The sequence below is a fragment of the Tympanuchus pallidicinctus genome, unplaced genomic scaffold (assembly GCF_026119805.1).
Source record: "Tympanuchus pallidicinctus isolate F22 unplaced genomic scaffold, pur_lepc_1.0 scaffold7, whole genome shotgun sequence".
In the NCBI taxonomy this organism is placed as follows: Eukaryota; Metazoa; Chordata; class Aves; order Galliformes; family Phasianidae; genus Tympanuchus; species Tympanuchus pallidicinctus.
In genome coordinates this window covers 4,161,681-4,182,213 of record NW_026294791.1, presented here as the reverse complement: position 1 = coordinate 4,182,213, position 20,533 = coordinate 4,161,681, and the positions used below count along the sequence as shown (strand labels likewise).

The 20,533-nt window shown below is 46.0% G+C and overlaps 1 protein-coding gene across 1 annotated transcript in view; it reads right to left on the bottom strand.

The window, feature by feature from the left end:
* Window positions 1-2,550: 2,550 nt before the first annotated feature.
* PLPP3 (phospholipid phosphatase 3) overlaps window positions 2,551-20,533 on the bottom strand; it is a 41,803-nt gene continuing 23,820 nt past the window's right edge. Inside the window, exons 3-6 of the mRNA XM_052666288.1 lie at window positions 15,548-15,831; window positions 14,747-14,804; window positions 7,094-7,270; window positions 2,551-3,170 (exon numbers count right to left, since the gene is read on the bottom strand). Coding sequence (XP_052522248.1) covers window positions 3,045-3,170; window positions 7,094-7,270; window positions 14,747-14,804; window positions 15,548-15,831 — 645 coding nt within the window. The 3' untranslated portion in view covers window positions 2,551-3,044. The remainder of the gene's footprint in view (window positions 3,171-7,093; window positions 7,271-14,746; window positions 14,805-15,547; window positions 15,832-20,533) is intronic.

The following is a 20,533-nucleotide window of genomic DNA, read 5'->3' as shown; positions in this document are numbered from 1 at the left end:
CATCAAAGGCAGATGTGCTGGGTGCTGCACAGCACGATTTGTATCTGCCGGAGCAGAGCCCAGTTTTACAGCACTGAAGGCCACAACTGGCAGCCAGCCTCAGGCTCCAGCAACGCACCTGGTTTGCATAAACGCGTCTGAGTCCATCCATCCATCCAACTCCCCAGGAGAGCTGCAGCACCAAAACCCCAGTGCTGCCCGTGCCAGCCAGCTGCAGCCCTGTGGCTGCTCACTGCCCATGTTAAGGATCTAACCCTGCAAGGTGCAAGCACAGATGTTCTTCACCTGAAGAAGTGGTTGCTTTCAGATCCTAGTGCTGATATGATTTGGTTTTGTTTTCCATTTCACCCATTTCTCTTTCACTTCCTTCCTGCCCTGCAGGAAGAGATGGCAATAAATATGTCCCTTCACCTGCTCCTCCTGATCAGAGGTGGCAGCTCCTGGAGCCACAGGACAAACCCTGAACAGTCCCTGGAGAGGAAAGAGCTGAGGTGGATGGGACATGGGGGAAACAATGGGTAAACCCCCAGCATCTGATCACCTCCCATGCTGCTCTGTGCCCTCCTGTCCCCCATCCACCTATGCACACATTTTCATGCACCCATCACCACCGAAGCTCCTATTTTACATGTAGGACAGGTGGAGATTTACTGACTTTTTCCACATGCAATAAAATAGTACTACTAATTACGATAATAACAGCAAGTGCTAGCTGCACTCTGCCTGCTTAATTTCCACCTGCTGTTTATTTTCAGTTTGATGTGGTATTTGCTTCCTGTCATGCATTCTTGCAAATCGTTTCAGTGCCGCCTTATCTTGCCTATGTGGTTCACCCAAGGAGTGGCCGAAACGTGGCTCTGACCAAGGGTGACACCAAGGAGGAGTTCCTGTTCTTCTCATCTCCTGTAGGAGGGGAAAAAATTGAAATTTCTCTTTTCACCTTCCACCTACATCTTTGCAATCCATCAAGCTGCAAGGATTTTTGTCCAGCTGCAAAGCATCTGTTCTTCATGGAGAGGTGTTGGCACAGCTGTAAGCCCTACAAGGATCAGGTTAAGGGGCTTTGGGCTTTTTGTTCTTAGATAGTATTTCTTTAAAGCTTGGAATATTGGTAAAGAGTAAGAAATGCAATCAATAAAAAGAGATGCGCTCAAAGCCTCAGCATCACCACAAGCAGCTCAGTGCAAACCAAGGACTGCATCCATCACATCCTTCCCAATCAGGAGCTGGTGGGTCCTTCTCACATCCATCTACAGTGGCATTGGGTCCCTTGCATCTAACTGCCCCAGTGTACAAAGTCCCAAAGGGTGACCCCCATTTCCCCAGCAGATCCCCGAGGGGCTCAAACCCAAAAGCAGGAAGCAAGGCACACTGAGCTATTTTAGTTGTGTTATGAGCTTTTATTTAAAAAGCACATTTATACAGCAATAATTTCGCAGATACAAACTTTCATTTTGTATTCTACAAAAGTCTTTGAATATTCTTCTCTTTACAAAATGGAACATTACAAAAATACAGACAATTTAATATGATTTTTTTTTATACAAATGTCTCTAATTGTAGTTATTTTCATTAAAATATTACTACCACAGAACTACAATATTTTAGTCGACTATAAAAAAAATTAATTCAATGCTTCTTTAAGCAGCAAAATGTAAATAACACAGGTCAGGACACAGTTTATAGTCATAGTGGATATATCTAAAATTGTTTCAGAAATAATATTTTACATAGTTAATTTTTAAGGTTTTATACATTATTTATATAATATTTATATATAAAAAAAAATCATAGCTTGCTGTAGTTGAAATGATAGGACGGATTCTGTAAGAAGGATGTGCAAATGGCCATTCTGCATGCTTTATGTGATCCCTTTGCAAATGCGCTCTGTGAAAAGATCTGCAAGCCAAAAACTTGTGGTTTCTGGGCAAAAAAAAAAAAAAAATAATAATAATAATCCTACAAATCACACTGGGTAGAGGCACAGCTGGCTTCCCACTGGTGTCATCAAGCAGAGCACCAGGATGCCAATGGGAAAAATGGGGGTGGGGAGGATGTACAAACGGACTGGACACCCAGGCTGGGACGTGCCGCCCAGCAGCCCGTCCCAAAAGGGCAGAATTCAAGGTTCCCCAGGACTCAGCCCTGAGGTCGAAGTGCGAACAGGTCTCCAGCCAAGCCGCCGCTACCCAAACCGTGAGCGTGCAGAACGCCTGCTGCCATTCAGAGGGGGGAGGACCGGGAAGCAGAGGATGCTCTTTTCCATTTTAGGGCCATTTGCAGCTGCTGCGCACGCCCGGTCGGCTCAGGATGAAGCCTCGCCAGGAAGCGAGCGAGAAGGAAGAAATGTGGGTTTGTGATCCGAGGGTACATTTGTTCAGCCTCGCCGTTCATCTCAGGACTGCTTGTGAAAGGTGTGTGGTTTGAACAGAGACCCTCCGGAGATCCTCAGCTGGGCAAGCTCCTTCTATACTAAGTCACAGTATGGAAAAGAGGAGGCAGAAACAAACTAAGAAAAAAAAATAGCAACTCTTACAAACCAATCCCAGATCTTGACTCAGTGCTGTTGCTCGTCTGTAGTGCTATATAATTTGTGAGTTGTTTTTTTTTTTCCTTGCCTGCATTAGAAATCTTCATCGTCAAAAATAATAATTAAAAAACAAAACAAAACAAAACACAACCGAGATGGCCAGCTTTCCAAAATCCCTTAGTGTTCTTTACGCTATGAACAATTTGGCGTTCACTACAACATGAACACTCAAACCAATTGCACATCCAGAACTCCGGCACCTCTTTGCTTGCTCGGCTTTTTGCTGGGTGTTTGTTTCTCACTGTTGCTTTTAGTTGATCACCACCACTCCTTTCCTCCAAATGTCGTGAGTTGAAAAAGACCACAGAGTAAGACTTTACCGGTCGGGCAAGAAAGTCTCTCCCTACATTCTACTGTCTGATGAGATTTGAGAGCAGCAGGTAGTTGCTGTCAGCAGTCATTTTTGCAAAAAAATAAAAAATAAAATACAACACCAATCCGATTGCTCAAAGGCCTACACCATGTTGTGATGGTTATTGCGTTCGATGATGTCCACAGGTGAGAGGATCTCCTTCCGGATGGGGGGTGGAGGCAGGCAGGTCTTGGGCTTGGGCTTGAAGAGGTCAGAGACATAAAACACCTGTGGGAACAAGAGGGAGGGTAAGCTTAGCCCCACTGGGTGATGCTTCATTCAACAGAACACACAGTTATTTAGGTTCAAACACCTGTTGTGCAACTGAATTCCTTCAGAGAGCCCCCGATCTCAAGCGCCTGCTACCACCTTTCCTTACAAGATGGAAAAAGGTTCAGATGGCAGAAAACAGCATAAAAATATGATGAAAAACAGAATGGCTTGGGTTGGAAGGGAGCCCAACGATCATCAAGGTCCAAACCCCCCTGGCACAGACAGGGCCACTGACCTCCAGAAATGAATGGTTCAAAATGGATGACGGATCCATTTCATTTATCGCATTGGCGAGAGCGATACCCCAACCTCTGTGAACGGGGTGAAAAGCCAGGAAACAGATACACAGCTCACACTCACAAAAAAACAAAGGTCTCCAGCCAGCCTGACTCATGCTGCTGTTTTAGGGTTGGGATCAGTGTGAAACAACACATTCAGGCAGACATCAGGTAGACCTGAAAAGACTTCAAATCCAAGCCACACTAAAAGCTACATGCAACAAACCCATGGTGAGCAACGCTCTCTTCTTGTCCCTTTCCCCACCCCACAGGGAAGAGAGGAGGAGCCATTCCCAACAACTATTTCCTAAATATCCCGTGATGTCAGCCTTCTCCCGGATGTGAAAAAGCCAGCACTTGGCAATTTTGGGAGGCAGCAACACAATAAGGAACAAAGTGCTGGGAGGAAACTTCCACATCCTCCTTTGGCAGCCGCTGCACAAAGCTTATCAGCACCGGCGCACCAGGGCACTTTCTCCCGTGCCAAACCCCAGCCCCACACCAGGAGGAAAAGGAGTCAGACAATGCAGATGCTCCAGAGGTGATGAAAGGCAATGAGGGCTCTTCTTTCTGTTAGTTGGTACCAAATCTCCAATCTTAGGTCATGCTTCTGCCAAATTTGCTGGCTTCATCCCTCGGGCATTGTCAAACACTGATAATTCAGGGCAAGGTGTGAGCAAGCAAAGCTGGGAAGAGCAACACATAGTGCTGGGAAGTCATAGGAATTAAAAGCATATTTGACTTCTCTCCCACAGGTCTCGCATGCAATTTCTAAACAACAAGCCAAATTAGGGGAAAAAAAACTATGTTGCTCAAATAAATGATATCAGATTGATGCCACTGAGTTGGTAATATGGGGAAGAAACTAAGATGTTCCTCTGCCTCTCTGTGTTTTCTAGCTACCCACAACTCCAGTTGTCCTTGGAAACAACTTCTGCAAGTCTGTATCAGCACAGGCAGATAAGAAACTGAGCTGAATAGACACCGACTCTGCTATAAATGGCAATTCACTCCTACAGTCGTAACCACGGGGTCAGGAAGCTCAACTGTTGTTGTTCAGCTTTTATTGCTTCATGGAAACACACGGAAGGAGCTGACAGGCAAAACAGCTCTTTTCTCAGGGACTTGTTGGTATCTGGCCATATAACAGAGCTGACAAAGTCACTTAGGGGGCATCCAAGTCGCAGTGTCTGCACCTCCAGCTCCATTGCAGAATTCAGCAGGACCTACAGCAGATCACAAGCCTGGATCTGGCCTCTTGCTGCAGCATCTCAGTGTAAAGGCATCTTGAATTGCTCTGGCAATGGTTATCTGCTCAGCTTTAATAAGCGTAAAACCCCTGCTAGGCCGGCTCGGCGTGTTTTTGGTGCCAGTTTGTTTGTGTGCCCACCTCAGAGAGCTGGATTCAATCAAAACGATGTCCAATTTCTGCACTGACATGGCCATGACAAATTGATTTACAGGAGGAGATGGCTCTGTGCAAGAAGCATATGGGGATAGCTGAGTCTGGTCCTTGTTTTGGACAGGAATGAAGTATGGGTAAGTGTCATCCTGCATATTTCAGCTTTTGCTGTGCTGCTCGCTGCTTTTCGGAGTGTAATTCAGAGACTGGGTAAGAGTTTTCACTTCTTCTCAAACTGCATTTCACTTCAACGTGGCTGGAGGTTATACAAATACTTATAGGAATTATGAAACGTGATCTTTTGGGGTTGAAGCAGTGTTAAATCCTCCTGATGTTTGAAATGTTTTACACAAAAAAGGACTAATAAACGTGCAAAATTTTTCACTTGGATTAGTTCCATTTCCTGTAGAAGGTGCTCTCCACCCGTAAAGAAAACTTGACAGCAGAAAACCAAGCGTCTGTTACACCGAGCAATTCGAGATGTTGTATCACCACTTAACATTTCATATTCCTTCTCAGTGCTGAAGAAGTTGTTAATCACAGACAGAGCGGTTAAAACAACCATCCAAGCAAATCAGAGCAGTATCAGGAGCACGTCCTTCCAACGCCTGCCCTTTTCTCCCTCCATCAGAAGAGACAAACTACGCGGCACATAGCAGGCTGCCTACAATGCAAGCGTAAGAACTATTTCCATTTAAGCAGTCCTCATCATATTTCACCCTGGAACTGAGTCTGAATGTTTCATCAGCTGGAAGTGCTTGACACTAATGTCTTCTGCTTGTTATTTCAGGCACTGGAGGACCAACGCGTCTGCAGCAGCACAACCTGGATTTAAGTTCTGGCAGTCCTCAGAGATGAAACCCACAATTGGCTTCTAGCAGAAATTATAGCCTGATAACTGTGGTGTTTTAACAGCCATCATCAGACGTGCTCTTGAAGGTTTTGCTGTGGGAATGGAAAGAGCAGCAGGTCCCTGCCTCCACTTCAGAGCATCCTCCGCACAATCACACAAACCCAGAGCTGGGGACAAGCACCCCCAGGACACTGCTGTGATCTCCATCCACCCAGGGAGCCTGCAGTGAGGATTTCCCAAATGCTGCCTCCAAAAAGCATGGAAACAAGCTGGGAAGGGCAGTGCCAGCAGATCCACGTCCATCCATGAAGCTCCCAGCAGCTGCTTCCGATGCCTCGGCACAGGAAAGCCACTCCAGCCTGCTGTTGCCTCCCCTTCCCAGCACAGCCTCCATCTGTTGGGGGAAAAGGCCAGCTCTGCTGCCTGTCCCAACCAGGAAGCACAAGGATGTCTGCACTTAGCATCCGGAGAACTGCTGCCTTCCTGACACCATGATCCGGCCAGCCATAGCCCTATGCCTTAAACACCACTTCCCAACAGAGACACACAGAGAGGTGACCACCCCCTGCTAACAAGACCCAGTGATGTGCACTTGATGTGTGCACCTACTGAGTATCCTGGAGAGGAAAAGATTCCCAGGATGTGTACAAAAACCCTGGTGATGTTTCTGTGAAAGATAAAGGAACAGTAATGGTGCTTCTAGCAGGCAGTAAGCAGCAGCACATCTCTCTGCTGGCTTTCTGAATGGGACACTGGCACTAGGCAATGGTCAAACCCAACAACCACTGCTCAGCAGGTTAATAACACTTCAAAAAAACTTCCCAGCAATACCATTTCTTGACTTGGCTTTGGATTGTCACCAATGAGTAGAAAGGACATGAATAACCTTGTTTTTCTCCTTGCAAAATAAAACCTTAACAAAACTTGCCCCCAGGTATGCTTTACTTTTACATCAGTTCAAATAATGATAAAAAACAGAAAGCAGTAGGCTGTTAAAACTTTGGTTTGGGGAGTTGGTACGGAGATGTGAATAACCCCAGCCCCTTTGTTTCTGCACAAGGCAGCAGCCCTGAAAGCAGTTGCCCCCCGGCCCCAAGCATTCCCATCTGTCACTTCCAGTTATGGGGCTTGCAATCGGGGCACTCCTCTGAAAGTGAATTGCATGAGAACAGCCCAGGCTGCCACAGACAAGCGGGAACAGCTTTTGTTAACAGTCTTCAAGGACATCAAACACCCCAACACAAGAGGGGGGAGTTACTGGGGGAGGAGGTAGGTGCAGCAGTGCTGGTGTCCCCTAGCAGCGCATCCCCTCCCGCACAATTGCCCCTGTTGGAGCAGGACTTACCACGCAGTAAGCCACCAGGGCTCCCTGTGCAAAGCCTGCCAGCACGTCGGTGGGGTGATGCTTGTGGTCTGACACACGGGACAGGCCAGTGTAAAATGCCATCATGATCAGTGTGAATTGCAGCAGGGGACGGAGCAGGCGGGCGCCCTTCCACGTGAACCTGGCCTGCAGATAGAACTGTGGGGAAGAGAGGAGAAACAAAAAAGGTTGTGTTAATTTGAGGCTTCTTCTGCAGCAGGGAGGAGGTAGGGCAGCTTGCACTGCTTTAATACAAAAGGGAGCGATGCTTTTGCTGGGTTCCCTGAAACCACAAATAACTTAACACCACCATTTACCTACTGAAGCAGAATTAACAGAAAGATGATACAGGGGAAGCACTGCATTAGTGGATTTAGCTTGTTTGGCTGTTGCATAAACATTATATTTACCCCTTTTTTGAAAGAATATGCACCAGGCTCTTCAGGGGAAATGAAACATCATGTCCTTGGAACAGAGCAGATGCTCCAAATTACCCAAACTGTTGTTAGCCAATTAGCATGGAAGAGAGCAGTACCAAAACAGCTTGGTGCTGGCTAACAGGCATTATAATTCTGGGGAGTATTTCTGCAAACCACTCAGAGCCTGGGAACAGGGCCACATCCCCATTGCACGCTCCCTACACCATGCAAACTGGTCCATGCAATGCAGTGGGACGAGCTGTAGCTCTTGGGTCTCCACAGCACCCCACATATCTGCAGCCTCCTGGGCTGAATATCCCTGCATTAGGCCACTTCTCTGCTTTTTGCAAGTGATTTCTGTGCCTGGGACTAAGATGACTCTCCAATCTCTTTAAAAGTCTCCAAAAACAAAAAACAGCATTTGTTGAGTATCATTTCTAATGATATACAGTATTCTACTATTGCCATGGGTTAGGCTCAGGAATACTTCCAGATCCAAGGTACAGTGCAAAACTCAGTTTCCAATATGTTATTGTAGAACAAAAATAGCTCTGAGTATTTTATCATTTCAACTGTTACTATTAGTTCTACCAGGGAAGTTTGAAACCTAATAGCTTCTAATACCATTGTATGATTCTATGGTCTTACTTCAGGCTTTGTCCCATCAAACCCTTTAAGAAAGGGATTTGCTGCTGGATCATCTGATGTCTGTCCTTTATGCACAGCTCTCAAACTAAACCCCCAATCTTGGACTAAGCAGGTAAGTTATGGTTGAAAAAGCAAAGTATCAATTAAAAATTAGCAATGAAAAGCACTGAATTTGAACACACAAAGTAGGCAGTATTTGGAGGGCGAATAGTTCTATAAAACAAGGGAAAACAGCAAACCTGAGTGAGATCTGTGCTTTGGTCAAAATGGCATCAACTAGATTATATTTGGATTTTACATTTTCTTCAGAAACAATCACAGAACTGCCCAGCCTCTGCCTGAGTCCCCTGGCTCCGTTACCTCCTGCTGCAGGCACTGGCCAAAGAGGTCAGAAACCATCAGAGCAAAACACATTTCTACTGCAATGTCCATTCCCCAACTTGCATGCCACTTGCACACCATCCTCACTGAACCTCATTGAAACCAGCCCAGGAATTCAAAACTTATCAGGATCTGCAGGCTGCCAGGCAGACAGACAGATGCGGATGGTGGGGTTGCCCCAGTCCTGTTTGCATAGGAAATGGCACTGAAATGGTGCAAGGGTTTGTTTGTGTACTGATTCACTCCTTCCACAACACGACCCTGGGTCGTGTATTTTGTGCATATGCTTTAAGCGTTTATGAAGGTAGAGAAGCACTGCACTGTATATGCTGGGAGACACCAAAGCACCCAGTGCTAATTGACACATTTCTCTGAAAATCTGCTTTTTTTGACCACCTGGAAGCTAAAGTCTGCTAGGTTTGGATGGGAACAAGGGGCTGGATGGAGCCCTTCCTTGGAGGGGTGGGGAGCAAGAACACAGCCTGGCTCATCTCCTCCACAGCTCATTACAAGGCAGCAGGAGGCAGGAGCAGCAGCAGCCACAGGAGCAGCCTGGAGAAGGGGTGGATGAAGTGAAGTGAGGTCATGTAGAACCTGAGTTTGTTTGGAGCTCCCATCTACTGCCTGGCTTCTAGCAGGGGCTGAGTTACCACAGAGCAGATGGCTTAAAAGACATCATTTTGCTTTTCTCCTGCCAGGGGACTTCCAAGTGTTGGTGGGGACAACCCACAGTCACACACAGCCCATTGGGGAGGAGTTGGTATGGGATGTAGGCTGAGAACATCACCTCCAGTCCTCTGGGGCTTTCTGCCACCCAAACATCCCATCCTGTTCACACTCTCCCCACCACAAGTCTGAATTCCATCAACCACATCCCTTAGTCACTCTAAGGCTTCCTTCTGGGAAGTGGCCGGGCTTGTTCCTGACCTGCAGTTACCTCTTTCTCCAGCCCCATCTGTACCCATACCAATATGGGGCAAAAGCCCTCAAACCTAAACTCAGCCCTGTGTAACACCCAGCCTCGTCAGGGCAAAGCCAGCAGGAAGAACTGCAGAATCCAGCTTTTAGCACCAGGTGCAAGGACAGGAGGGCCAAGACCTCCCAGCACCAAATGGAAGAGCTGGTTGCCTTTCCCACCCCGTTGAGAATCGCCATCGGTCCAGCAATGCAGGTCACACCTCAGCCCTGGCCTCTGACAGAAATCCACTTTATTCCCTTACTTAAGTTATGGCTAAGCTTGAGTCCAAGTCTACAACCATCTTCACACGTTCACATCATCACTCAGCAGCACAAGGGCACTGGGGCTTTCTCTGTCCCTCAGCAAAGCCATGGTTGTCCAGACAAAAAATCAGCAACACCTGTCATTTTCTTTATAAACCAATAGACCACAGTGAAATCCACTTTGACCTGAAGGCTTCAACCTCCCCCACTGACACTCAATAAATACATAAGCTACTCTCATTTTCTCCAGAATCAGTCAATAAATTGGGATATAATTTAATTTTTGTTCACTCTCCAAGTGGCTGGCTGTGATTTCAGGAAAGTTCTTGCTGTAAAACAATTCAGCATTATGATCTCAGGTGTTGGACAGGCGTGTAAAGCCCCAGTAGTCCCCCAAACACAGATACACAAACCCAAGGTGTGGGTCAGGTCTGGAGCTGTGCATGTAGTGAGCTATTACAGATCTCCTTCCTCAGCCTATTATAAATATGAATTATGGACTCACTCAGCCAAGGAGCAACAAAGCAAGGAAAATTAAGACAAAGAGGATTACCCAAGCATAATTTCCCCTTCTAAGTTTCTATACAAAGGACTGATGTTAATTTGGGACTCTTGGTGACAAGAAGGCTGCAAGAAACAGCCCTGAATTCTCATTGTTTATAACCAACTCTCAGAAGCTTTGGCTATGCAACAAGTGCCTTTCCATGGGATTTCTCCCCAAAAATTCTTCCAGAAGTTGGTGGAATCATATTTCCCTATTGAGATCCCATGACCAAACCAAATGCGTAGGCTGGCCACAGGGCTTGATGCTAAAATAGGGCGCTTGCCACTGTGCCAAGAAATGGGAACGCCGTGGTCACCCACTGCCCTGCTGCTCCTGCCCAGCCATGAGCATCCTTTGCAGACCTAACACATGCCAGCAATGGTGGACTCTGCATTTCTCCCCACATTTCTGGGGTTATTCCTCCCCACAACGGCATTTCCTAGCATTCTTGAGGTCTCCAGTTAGATCCTACTTGCAGGCATCCACTATGCTATCCACCATAAACCTGTTTTGGAGCAGGGGATTATGCATACCCACGCATCACTGATGGGCATATATATATATACACATACAAATACACACACACACTCAGCACACCTCCAATGAAAATATCTTTCTGCTCATGTATGGACACTGCATTTTGAACGCAGCTTGATTTCAAGCGTGGAGTGATGCAATACCTTTTAATGAACCAACTAAAGTTTTCTGAACCCACAAAGTCTGTTAGGTGGGATGAAGGACTTAAAAACACCATCAGGCAGAATGAGCTGCAAAAGCAATGCCAGGAAGTGACTTATCCTTGAAAAAATGAAGTATTGTTTAATACAGAACTTGGATGTTGCACTTAGGACACAGCTGAACCTCTGCAGCACGCACTCAGCCCTGCAAATGCCTTCAAAGTACCTTTGCCACCACCAATGCCACAGTTTGCAAAGCTTCCAGCCAGTTCCCATAGCACCATCACCAACCTGCCACTACACCAAAGCTCTGCCACCTGTAACCTCTAAAAAATTCACTCAGTTGGGCAAGACAGCAAGGTTTAGTTTGCACTAAAACAAAAAAAAAAAAACACCCAAAAACCAAAAAACACAACCCTGGGATAACCTGGGATAATATAACCTCTCTCTCTTTTTTTTTTTTTTTTTTCTAATTTATTACCAGCCTTTCCAACATGACAAATTTTCTGCCTGAGCTCCAGAGCTTCTTTTCGCAATGGGATTTTTCTGGTGGTGGTCAAAGAGCCAGAGTGACAGCACAACTGCTGGTGCTAACAGGCAAGCCATTTTCTCACCCTGATACGTACTGCATAATGCTGTCTGCGTCCCAAGTTGCCCTTTTCTCCCTTAAATTTGTGTCCAAATGTTGGGTGTAATTTTTCCCCTGAGTTTTTAAGGCACAGCACAACTGAACAACTGGTCAGATGGAGCCTGCTACCAGCCCTAAACCAGTAAAATATAAAAGAAAATCAGTCTTAGGGGAAAAAAAAATCCCTCCACAAAAATGGGTAATTGGGGCAGATGAGGAAAAGAGCAGAAGCTGCTGGTTGCCAAGAGTTCCAGTGCTCCCACGTGGGGACAAGCAAAGGAGATCAGAGACAGCTTTTTGCTCCATGGCACAGCCCCCAGAGTCACACAGGGGCACTTTCTAAGCCTGTTGCAAAGTTGAAAGAAAATCAGGCAGCAAAGCTGCATTAGAGAATGAACCATGGATTTTCCCACGTGTTGAAGGCATGCTGCGGTTATGGGGTCTCCAGCCCAATGTCACCAGTGCCCTACTCCTGCATTCCCATTTTGCATCTTGCTTGTTCCAAATCTTAGAATATGCCAAGTTGGAAGGGAACCCATAAGGATCATCAAGTCCAGTTGATGGCTCCACAAAGAAACACCCCAAAATCAAGCCCTATGTCTGAATGCGTCATCCAGCCGCTTCTTGAACTCTGGCAAGCTAAGTGCCATGACCACTTCCCCAAGGAGACCAAAACTCAACACAGTATACTCCAGGTGAGGCCACACCAATGCAGTATAGAGCAGGACAATCACTTCCCTCATCAGCTGATACAGTTGGCCTTCCTTGCTCCAGGACACACTATTGACTCATGTTCAACTTGCTGTCAACCAAGACCCCCAAATCTCTTTCAGTAGGGCTGCTCCCCAGCATCTCATTTCCCAGTCTGTACATATAACCAAGGTTGCCTCTTCCCAGGTGCAGAATCTGGCACTTGCTCTTCAATTTCATGAGGTTGGTGATTACCCAGCTCTCTAATTTGTCTAGATTCCTGTGCAAAGCCTCACTACACTTGACAGAGTAAACAAAAACCCTTTCAATTAAGGATCACCAGCAAACTTGTTCAAAACACCTTCTCGTCCATTCAAGGCATTTATGAAAACATTAAAGAGAACAGACCCTAAAACTGAGCCCTGCAGAACACACTGGGAACTAGCCATCACCCTGATGTAACTCTATTTACTAAAACCAAATGCTGGCTTTTCAGAAAGAAAAAAAAAAAAAAAAACCACCAAAAAAACCAAACTGGTGAAGCAGAGCAGTCTGTAGAGTCTGTAAGGAGTTCAAGTCAGTCAGTAAACAGGTCAAGTTCCAGCAGCTTTGGCCAAAGCAAACAGGCAGGATCATGGGATGGGGCTGAGCACTTGCTGATGAAGCCCATGTTTGTCCCCTACTCTGAAAGATCACAAGGTTGGAAAGGACCTACAAGATCATCTAGTCCAACCATCCTCCCATTACCATTGCTACCACAAGCTGCTAAACCATATCTGGTTTCAGATGCTGCATAGCAACAGGTGATGATGCTGGGCAACAGGTGAGGAATCAGGCTGGGCTTCCAAGAAGGCCTCAATCTTAAAAAATAAGTAATATTTGCTACGTATTTGGGGAAATAAACACCACCAACTAAACGTGGACTGGCAATACTTGCTGTTTTCATATGTTAGGCTTCAAAGCCAACTTATCTGCCTGCCTGCAGAACAACTGTAAATAAATACTGCCCCTCCTGAAGCAGAGCAAGTGATGATTTCCAAACTCAGCTCGGAAAATTTTGCAAAGGCAGGACAGGAGGGCTGAGCCTTCTGCAAAGCATCACCACGTCACCTCCAGCAGTGGGGGATGCTCACCCACATCGCCATCCACTGCCCTTCGGGGTGTGCAAGCGGAGCTGAGCCTTTGCAGGGGTGCTCAGTGCTGAAGGAAGGGCTATTTTTGTGCAGTGATTTTTTTGTCAGTGGGGAGGGGAAAAAAAAATAAAGAAGCTGTGGCAGGGAGCTGGTTTCTGTTTTATTTTCTGCCTCATCCTCCCCATGCTGGCTTCTAATAAGGGGAATGCAGTGGGAGCAGCCAGCTTCTTCCACAGCCCATCACCTGGCTGTGCTTCAACCTCATTATTGTAAGTCGGCTGGGAGGAGGAAAGGGACGAAATGTTTCCCAAAAAATCCAAAGTGTTTCAAGAGTGGGGGAAAAAACGTAGGGGGAACAAAGGAAGAATTTAAACCCTCCCCCCACCCCTTACACTGCCTGGAAAGCTTAGTAATTAAATTAAAGAAACAGCTGCCAGCCCAGGGAGGGCAAATCCAAGGATTAAAAGCCAAGAGGGAGCAATGGTAATTTATCTTTTCAGAAGGGAAAGTAAAGAGATGGGGGGGAAGCAGTGCTCAGAGATAAATAAAAGTTCACGTTTAATGTTTTTACAAGCACAGCGCTGTTTCTTTGCTTGCCAATCTGAGCTTATGGGAGATGGAGGGTACAGACCTTGAATGGAATCTGAAGACTTTCTACTTACTGTTATTTTTAAGCACAAATCACTACCCAAATCATTCCCCCCCCCCCCCAGCCCCAAAACTTTCATTCAGGGTCTTTAGTGGGGACTGGGGAGTGGTACAGGGAGCAGCCCTGCCAGGAAGCACCTTGGCATGCTGCAGCAGCCCCAGCCCCACACAGGAAGGACAGAAGTCATTTGTCACCAACAAGGGGAAACACGGCTCAGCCCTCTGTTCTGGATCCGGCCAGGCAGGCTGCTTCACCTGCTCTGCCTCCCCTTCATGCCTAACAGAGTTGCAACAGTGCATCCACCTCCACAACCAGTGCAATATTTCAGTACCCTCCAAACGGTCCCCAATGGAAATCACAGTTAGGGGTGAGCAAAATAGCTCAAGTCATCTACAGGGTTTATAGGACTCTGATTTAATTGCAGATTTGGCTGCATTCAAAAGCTGCACAGCTCAACCATAACTGGGAGTCTCCATCCCAAATAACACCATGGGGTCCAAGAGTGGAATTTTTTTCCCCACCACTGGCACATTTAGACTCTTAGAATCTTTAGATTCCCCAGTCCTCGTCATGTCACTACTGCTACTGAATGTGGGTGAACACCTTGAGTGGGGAACTGGGGTTGAATCAACTGAGGTCACTTACCACCAAATACAGCATGGTGTAGAGGGAGAAGGATGCATGCCCAGAGAAAAAGGATTTCCTGCAAAACAAAGCAGATGCTAAGAACCAATCATCATAGCATTCCTATATGACACTGTAATATTATGTAAGATGTGGTAACCTGCCCACTGCTACCACCAGGGTGCCAAAACAGAAGGAATCACAACCCCCATTTTCTGAGTTATTAAAACCCTGTTATCCACCCTGCTCGTCCCTCAGGCTGAAAATGAATGGACGGACAGGATGCATGCATTGTTTGTCCCTTCCTGGTCTATTCGTGGGACAGCACAGTTATTTCCAGGACAGCACGATAACTCATCATCTCGCCTCAAATAGCCAGGAAACTGTAAATAAATGAAAAGCAAGCACTTCCCCAGTTGCTTAATTACAGCACTCTCCTAAAAACGTCAAAATCGGGCGTGTGATGGGTTTGATGAAGAGTGTGAAAGGGAGGTGCTGGTAGCCTCTCCTGCTGGGAAGAAAAGCTGTCCCTGCTGCACCACGGGCTGGATAGCTTACATCCAGTCAGCTCTGATGGTGAATTCCCACATTGAGTAACCTCTCATGAAACAATGGTGTAGGAGTAAAGAAAAAGGAAAAGGAATATTATTCAGCTGAACCCTGTGACTCCCAAGGGAAACTGCCCGTTGCTAGCAGATGGAATTACAGCCTTCCCAGAGTCAGCAGCAGCAAAACCACCTATTGCTGGCAGAAAAACCCTGCCAGAAGAACGCTTTGCATGAGGCATAATATTGGCATCGGCAACAAGACAAGTGCTCTCACCTGGCTTCCTGGACCTTGCTGTCACTTCCTCTGCAGGTGTAGTTCTGGATGTAAACCCCCTTTGAGCAGTTGATGGTGGAGAAATCCAGGTCGCAAACCTCAAGGAAATGTGGCCGCAAGCGCCCAACGGACACTTTGGCAATGTCTGTGAAGGACTGGCTGATGGCACAGCCAAAAACAAAGCAGCCCACTTGCTTGTAGAGAGCTGCCACGTAAGGGTTCTGGATAAAGGAGTGTGACTTCTCCTTTAGGTAGTGGATGCGGTAGAGCTCTCCTGTGATGATCTGTAGGGGACAAGGAACAGAGAGAGGCTGTGGTTAGAGAGCAGGAAAGATGCTTTCCAAAACTGGCTGAGACAGCAAGATGAAGACGTGCCAGATTGCAAACCAAACCAGGAGAGACAAATTAATTCTTACAACAGGCTGGTGAATGATTTGTCAGCTTAAAGCCAGAGCTGCGTCTCACAAAGGCAGAAAATCTGAACAGTGCATATTTATCTGTAAATCCCTTCTTGACAGCCAGTGATGGTCTCAGCTGGGTGGGACTGCACTGTCCATGCACACCCTGTCTGCATCCTTGCTTTTTACACCAGATGAAGTGTAGCTCAGGCAACCTAGAGAAAGCTTTCGCTATGCAATGCTCTGAGATAGATCAGTGCCTCCTCTTCCTCAAGCTCACACCTCACCCAGCCCACTACAGACACCTCCAAGCATTTCCAACCAGCTCCTGGTGCTCTTCATCTTCCCCTTTTTACCGTCTCCCAGGAAAAGATTGTAAATTATACTCCATAAAGTCTTGTTTATGGAGAAACTCCAAGAAAAAAAAAAAAAAAGACAGATCTAGGCTTAGTGCATTGATATATCTTTACGTAAGTGAAATTGTGCCCCAGATCTATAAATTTTTATTTCCACGACTTTGTTAACATAACACAGATAAATAATCAGTGACTGTGTGTGAAGGAGAAGCCACATTCACTGCTCCTTTATTCAATTGATGGTGGGGTGGGGAATGACTTCCAAACCTGTCTTTCTGAAATCTGTGAATGTAAAGGGTAAGACTCAAAACTGTGCTTTCTAGAATCTGGACCCAGATTTGCTGCCAGCAGACTCCATTTCAACCATACAAAGCCTTCATAAACACCAGGTATCACTGGGGATCTCAAGAGGTTCTGCAGTTGCACAGCAGCAAATGATGCACTTGTGGTGCCACCAAAGGCTTTGACAATATGGCCATAAATCACTGTCACACAGCAGAGCTTCAGCTTCTCACAATCCCAAACACTTAAAGACAGCTTAATGAAAACCAGGTGGTGAAACCAAGCCAAAACTTCTTACCTCTCCCAAAGAGGCTTAAATTGTTCTCCGCCACGTTACACATCTAGCTTTTGAGCTCCAGATTTACAGCTTTAGGATTTCATTCATTACTTTAAATGTTTTTATACCTGACCGATAAAGCAAGGCAGGCTTTGGGGATGTTGGGTTTTTTTTTTTGGTGTGTGTTATTATTTTTTTGGCTGCCCCCTCGTCTCTGCCCCTCTCTGCTCTAGTCACAAGGACTGCGATACGTAGATCCAACCATCAGGAAAAATGCCTTCATGTTAATCCCTTTCTGGAGCAGGCAGCAATATTCCTGCTGGTGTGGCAGCCTGCCAGCAGTGTGCAGGAGACAAGGCTCTCCTGCTTACCTTTTAAAAAGCTTGGCACAATGTTTGGAAACTAATAAACTGGAAAAGTATGGCAATTAGACTGAGAGGAGATGAAGCTGTATCATTGTTTAAACTCACCCAAACCGTGGCTTGAAAAAAAAAAACAACAAAGGTTGACCTAAGACATCTGAAATCACAGCTAAGCAGGCTTTATCAAGAAGAGATACAAGGATAATAATAAAAAATAAAGACCAAGCCAGAGCTTCCAGCAGCCAGGCGCAGAAATATATCAGGCAGCTGCACCATCATCCTGGACTTACACGTAAAAGCCAACATGTACTCTAGGAAGCCTGATCATGACCAAGTATTGCCTGGAGAACTGGAGCTAACCAGCTCCAGTGTCATGTTAATCCTCAAGGACCCCAAACCATCATTTTCAGAGTCTTCATCTCCATTCTACCTTCAAGTCCAAGCTGGGAGCCAGGAAATCTCCTTGCATGAGAACCACAGAAAAATGCTAGCATGTCTAATTCTCTTCCAAAGGAGGCAACATCGGGGCATCCTGGATGGATGAACGTCATTGACACTGTTGGGCCCAAGGCCATTTGGAGACTATTGCTCTCGCCTGATGCATCTCCCTGGGCTCACTCCCATGCTTGTGCCAAAACCTCATGGGCACATGGTCTCTGCCTCTACTGCACCGCAGCTGCTGTCCACAGCCTCCCAAAAGCCTAATTATGAAAAGGAAATTGTGACAAGGCTTAAAACTCCCAGATTTTGCAGAGGGGAGACGAGCTGACTGACGGGTGACATCTGATCCTGGCAGATGTGCCATTGCTCCCAGCTCACAAAACAGATCCACGTAAAGCCCAGGCTCCTGGCCTCGGAAAGACATGTGACCATTTTTAGCAGGGACCAACAAAAGTCTGGGGATTAATACTTTTCTCTCACCTTCGGTGGTCTTGGTACGAGTATGCAATACTCGTAGCAGATAGTAAACTGTGTGCCCTTTTCCCCGTTTTCAGTTTTTCTGTCCTTTTTGCCATTATCATAATTCATCAGCAGCAGCCCAATTAGCCTGTAATTACTTACAGAGCCTTTCTAATCCCTTAGATCTTTGCAGTATCGTTCTCCGTGTCTTAATCACATCGAAGCCTTCAATTGTGAAACAATCAGCTGATCCAGCTGAATTTCCTGGGAGATCTGAGTTACACATTTTCTTTGGTATTTTCCCATAGGTACTCACAACCTGTCAGGTGAGGGGCTGGGGCTGCACAGCAGTAGCAAGGAGGAACAGTATTTCCCATCCCAATGATGGTCAACCCATTTTTTTTTTTTTTTTCCACCTAAGATGATCAAATTAATTCTCCAGCGGGAAGAGTAGGAGATGGGAGCACACAGTCTGCATCTTCTGGTCATCCAGAGAATTATTAAATCAGTAAGCATATAGGTACTAAAACCAGATCCATATCCTCTCATGCCCTGATGACAGCAAAGGTCTTCACCTCTGCATTTACTTCGTAAGTTGCCCAAGTGTCCTCAAGACATTTAGAACATGACCTGGACCTTATTCAGGGTTAGGCTGTCCACCACACCACATAAAAGAAAAGATGTGAAATTCTGGCATTGCCACCCAAAATGCCATCCTCCCGGCCACTGACCTCACTTTAAGGCACAAAGGTTTGAGGAAAAAAAAGAAAAGCAGCAGAGTCAGTGCTTTGTGGATTTGGAAGGAATTCCTATTATGCTACAATAATTCTGGTATCTGGGTTACATCTGAAAAAGAGGTCAGACTGACTCGAATTTTCCATGCGTGCTGCCACAGCACTGAAGTCTGTTTCTTCGATTCCTCGTTAGGCTTTTGTTTCACTCACCAGCAAATAACGGAGCTTTTAAATTTACCTTATTAAGTTACATTTGTTGTGGGCACAGTGAAACCAGTGCAGAAACGTCTAATTCTTTGGGGATTTTCTTTTTCTTTTAATTGACCTGCTATTTCGTGGCAGAAAGCTGATGGATCACATAGGCAGCTGATTATGTTTCCAGTTTCTGTTCCAACTCCTGTATTTGCCACCGCCTCATTACTGATCTGAAGCACACTCTGCATGCAGCCAGCATGACGATAGCTCGGGCAGTAATGCGAAAATGAAAGGCTTTCTCATTTCATTTTTATGGCTTTTCCACACTTGGGGGTAATTCACCTGCAGGGTAAAACTCTGCTGTATTTATGGAATCGGGGAGTTGTCACCTTTTAGGGGTTGTTTTGAGGAGGATGGGGATGAGGAGGCGGCAGTTTTGGGGACCTGCGTTGCTAAGTGAATCTATTTGGTCAGGAAATGATGGAGATGTGGGCACAAAGTGGCAGATGTGCAGCACATCCCTCCACTGCCTGCAAGCAAGCCTACAGCCCACTGATATCAAAACAAGAGGAATGGGATGGCTGGCACTTCTGCTGGCCATCACGGATGGGAACATCAGTGCTTCACAAGAAACCAAGGTCAACACAGCCAAGCTATTCTGGGAAACATTAATGAGATTTGATTATTTTGGATGGTCCCTTCTAACTGAACTATTCTATTCTATCCTATTCACCACTCTCAGCAATGAGGCTGAGATGGGTTATTACCAAAGCAGGTACCACAGCATGCTAAAACATCCTTCAGCAATGACATTGCTCCTGCAAGAAAGGATGAAAATCAGGGGGGTGAGGGGAGAACAAGTGCATCTGACTTCTTCCTCTCCAGCACTCCCAGATGAAGGAATGAGGAGGCAGCAGCATCTCTGGGAAAGCACCTGAGCTGTGCTGGCAAGCCAAGAAAACGTAGGTACTTTTCATGAAGTAACACTGGGGAATTTCATCTGCAGATGGAAGTGTTTGACTGCAAGCCAGGAGACAGGTCCTGCCTGAGCACGAGACATGTGGTGGTGGAAGGAGGCTCAGCTCCATAGGTTGAATTCAGTTTTTTGGCTGAAATAATAAAGCTCTCAATGGGCAATCATCTCCTAGCACAGCTCTAGGAAAGCTGGCAAGAGAAAAAGAAAGGAGGAGACGTTGGAAAGGTGGCATATTCAGTACTTTTTACAGAGAGGGTTCTGGGAATGTGCTGCCTGCACTAGGTTTTAATTGTCTTTTTAATATGCCAGTATTATACAAATCTCTTTAAGTATAATACTAACCTGTGAAACTTTTCCAGGTACTGGTTAGCTGAAAAGACACATCTTTCTATTATTATTTTTTATCCTCATAAAATAGGCAAATATCAAGAGTTATTTGAATAGGAACAAACCATGCCAAGTCCTCACTGATTCTTCTTGCATCTACTCTGAACTCCTACTGCAGG